Source organism: Otolemur garnettii, unplaced genomic scaffold (genome assembly GCF_000181295.1).
Source record: "Otolemur garnettii isolate 467f Iridium unplaced genomic scaffold, OtoGar3 scaffold00027, whole genome shotgun sequence".
Taxonomy (NCBI): domain Eukaryota; kingdom Metazoa; phylum Chordata; class Mammalia; order Primates; family Galagidae; genus Otolemur; species Otolemur garnettii.
In genome coordinates this window covers 12,895,414-12,899,448 of record NW_003852422.1, presented here as the reverse complement: position 1 = coordinate 12,899,448, position 4,035 = coordinate 12,895,414, and the positions used below count along the sequence as shown (strand labels likewise).

The window sequence follows — 4,035 nt, the reverse complement described above, 5'->3', positions numbered from 1 at the left end:
GAGTGTTAGAGGGATTCCTCATTCAAAGAATTGTTCATTCGTGACACCTTACTGGCTTTACAGGCTATAAAAGAAATGCCTGTTTATAAATATTGCACTGCAGACTCTTCCTCATGTGGGGCCCAGAAGTGACATGTGCACTAGCACTCCAGAGGTCATGGGAGCAGTGATATTCTTCTCTCTTCTCTCCCTGGATAAGCTACCAAAGGAAGTAGCTTTGTGACAGGGGTAGGAAAGTGTCTGCTGAGGATTGCTCCTCAGAGCGGCCTTTGGAGTTGCCCCAGTGGTTCCTCTCAAAGACCTTGGAGAAGCAGGCCCAGTGTGGGTCCTGGTGGCTAGACTCCCTGTCTTTCAGATTCTTAGCGAGCATGTACAGTTACAGTGGGGCAGGGGTAGTAGCTCATGCTGAGCAAGCCCTTACTATGTGCTTGTCATTGTTTTAACTTTTGCCAGTTAGGTAATGTTGCTATTCTTACTTTACTGATGAGGAACTTAGGAGCAGAGAGGTGAAGCAAAAGGTCCTGAGAGCTTATTGTTGGTACAGCCAGGATTTGACCTTGGACAGTAAGACTCCAGAGAATGTTCTAACTACCAAGCACATTGACTTATCTGTTTTCATCATCTTTTCATCCTAGAAAAAAAGCAGACGTGTGTCACACACAGAGACATAAACATATGCACACAGACCCTTCACAACCCACTAAGAGGCCTATCTTTTATGGACCCACAAGCTCTGGATAAGAGTTAAAAACCCAGAACCCCAAACTATTTACTAGCTGTACTTTTGACATATCATTGTGCCTATGAAAGCTGCCTTAGAAGGGTCTAGAGCCCGATCTGGTCATGAATATCTAGAAGTTGCAGTTTAGAGACCTAGATTGTAGGCCCATCTCCAGAGTCTTCAGTAACCTGTTACTTTCCCTGTTTGTCAACAGGGTTCAGGATATACGGTGAGTGCTATGGCCCTTGGGGACCTGTGTGTTTTCTGTGATGCTCTCGTAGTCACCCAAGGAGGCAGCACTGGTTTCCTTTGCCGTTCTGGCCAATTGCTTGCCTTAGACACATGACAGGGGCTCCCAGTGCCTGAGGGTCTGCCCTGCTAAAACAAGAGAGGCTGCTTTTCTGAACATCTTTGCTCCTGTTCCACTTTGGGCTTGTGATAGGAGTTCTTTGCCTCGTTTGAATTTCACATTTTGTAGGTGCTTCTGTATTCATTGAGTCTATGGATTAATAATGGTTATGAATAAAAGGGTACATCACAAGCATTTGATATTCGATTACTAGAATGTCATTTCTCTGAATTTTCTAGAATAGATAGTATGGTCCAGAAAGTCTTCACTGTATAGGGCAAGAACACAAGCAGTCCAGTACGTCAAAGCTCACACTAACACAGACTCTAGTCAAAGGGCAGAGAGTGGTCAGCTCCTTCCAAAGTGTGTCTGTCAGTGGGTGCAGTGTGCTCAGATCTGCTCTTCCATGCTTGGTCCCTTCAGTGTCCCTCTCCTGGCAGCAAGGGACCTGAGTGGTGGATGGAGAAGGCAGTGGTCATTCCCCGGTGCCTTGGAGTGTGCTGCTAGGGCAGAGTGGTTGACGGGGGCAGCAGGCTGGACACAGTGGGCTGGGGCCCCTGCATGCCTGGCTGGCTCCAGTGGCTTTTCCTGGTAAAACACTACCTCCCAGTTGTGAGCACAAGCCTCTCATTGTGTGTTTTGTGACATCCAATTCCAGGGGCTCTTCTCCTTCGAGAAGTTGGACAGTGTGTGCTTTGATGATGGGGCTGAGTTGAGTCCACGGGTTCTGTCCCCCAGCCCTGGCCCTGTCCAATATGCCGTCTCCCTGTTGAGTTAACAAAACAGGCATGTGAGGGGTTGCATTTGAGTTTTCACCCCCTCTCTTTGGGTTCTAGGAAACTTGGAACTGCTGGGCAGAAGCTTGGAGGAGCAGCTGTCCTTTGTCACATCAAGCACGACCCTGTGGACCCAGGAGGCTCCTTCACCTTGACCTCCGCTAATGTGGGCAAGTGCCAATCAGTTCTCTGTCGAAATGGAAAGCCACTGCCTCTGTCCAGATCTTATGTCATGAGCTGTGAAGAAGAACTGAAGAGAATTAAACAGCACAAGGCCATTATCACCGAGGTGAGGAGAGGGATTTTCCTTCAGTGGGGAGGAGAGGGCCAGGGCATGGCAGAAACCAGCTGGGGAGCATTTGCCTTCAAGGAATATTTTTGAACTTTTGACTTCGAATTCCGAATCCATGGTGTCATAAGCAGATTCCTGGCATGTCTGTGTAGAAGAGCACCACACATTCGCTGCCTAAGTGCCGCGTGCTCTGTGGGCATGATCGCATTGACCCTTGTCACCACTGGTTCCATGGTTGGGGGCTCTACCCCGAGATCACACTGCTGGTTTTTATCCCTTAGCTTTGCTACCTACAGGCTGAGACCTTTACACCTCTCTATGCCTCAGTCTTCTCATCTGTAAGGGGGTAATGGTACCTGCTCTATCTTACAAGGCTAGTTTCACTGAGAAACTATAAATGTCTGTGTACGTGTTCATATCTCTTGTTCCATTTGAGTAATGCAGTGAGTGGTTATCCCCATGGGACATCTGGCAGGGTATGGGGACATTTTTGTTTATACAGCTGGGGCAAAGAACGATATTGGCACATGGTGGGCAGAGGCCAGGTATACTGCTGAACATCCTGCAGCTCACAGGACAGTTCCACAAAAGACTCATCTGCCCCAAATGTCAATAATGCCCCTGTTGAGAAACCATGGAGTAAATCTATACTGTGAGAAGATTCATTATCAGAAAAAATTTCCCTACGAGCCCCCAGGAGTTCTCTATTCACTAATTGATTATATCTGCAGTGTCCTGAGAAAATGATGTGGGGATACCTCAGTGATCCCCACAGTACACACTTGCCTTCAAGAAGTTTACAGTCTTGTACTGTTGATAAAACCTACGTCTAGGGTGGCACCTATGGCTCAAGGAGTAGGGCCGGCCCCATTTACTGGAGGTGGTGGGTTCAAACTCAGCCCTGGCCAAAAATTGCAACAAAAAAAACCATGTCTAGCTCAAGGTAGACCCTGTGAAAGTTTCTAGTCCAATAGAGGAAAAGACTGAATTCCAGATAGGCTTTGATAAGAGTCCCAAGGAAGTCATAAGAAAGAAAGACAGAAAGGTTTGAGGTACATCCTGGGATCGAGTGGAAATGAATCTATATGTACATTTTAGTTCTCTGCCTATTCCAGGAGAGAGAGGGATAAAATGGACATTAAGTTAGAGAGCAGAATCTGGTGTCCAGAATGCATAGAATTGAATGTCCAGCATTACACCAACGTGATTGGAAGGTTCTGTAAGCGAATCACAGTTTTGTACATCAGACTTCTCTTATTTTCTATGTCTCTGGTTTTTCCTCACTTTTTTTTTATTTTTTTATTTTTTTAATTTGTTTTTTATTAGATCATAATTGTGTACATTAATTATTTCATAGGATACAATGTGTTACTTCTATATGCAGCTTGGAAAACTCTCATCCAAGTGGCTAACATAGCCATCATGTCTTTTTAATTGTTATGTTAAGACACTTATATTCAACCTTTAGACAAATTCACCTGTACCCTTTTCCTCACTTTTGTCTGTATTGCTGAATACTCAACAATGAGGTTTTGTTTTGTGTTTTGCTGGTCTACCCTGAAGCATTCACAGTAACACACAAAGTCTGGTTCTGATGGATATACATCCGAAGGGGAGGGCAGCACAGCAAGGGTAGTTTTTGCCAAAGTTCATGCTTTGGGGACAGATCGCACCAGTAGAATCAAGGGCATTTAAAATTGTTTTGGAAGCCCCCACCTCCATCTTACTAATTTTCCTTCCAGGAAAGTTGCTTGCTTGTGAGTGTGGCCAGGTTATGTGAAGAGTTTGGAAAGCCCACCCCCACCCCACCCCCAACAGAACAAGCAGACACCTTGCAAAATTCCAAAGGAAGGAAGGTGGCAGGATTGGAAAGGAAGTTGAGGTTCTCAGAAGAGGC

At 45.8% G+C, this 4,035-nt stretch overlaps 1 protein-coding gene across 1 annotated transcript in view; it reads left to right on the top strand.

The window, feature by feature from the left end:
- Positions 1 to 4,035, top strand: part of PHLPP1 (PH domain and leucine rich repeat protein phosphatase 1) — a 231,035-nt gene that overhangs the window by 224,434 nt on the left and 2,566 nt on the right. Inside the window, exon 16 of the mRNA XM_023512412.1 lies at positions 1,907 to 2,135. Coding sequence (XP_023368180.1) covers positions 1,907 to 2,135 — 229 coding nt within the window. The remainder of the gene's footprint in view (positions 1 to 1,906; positions 2,136 to 4,035) is intronic.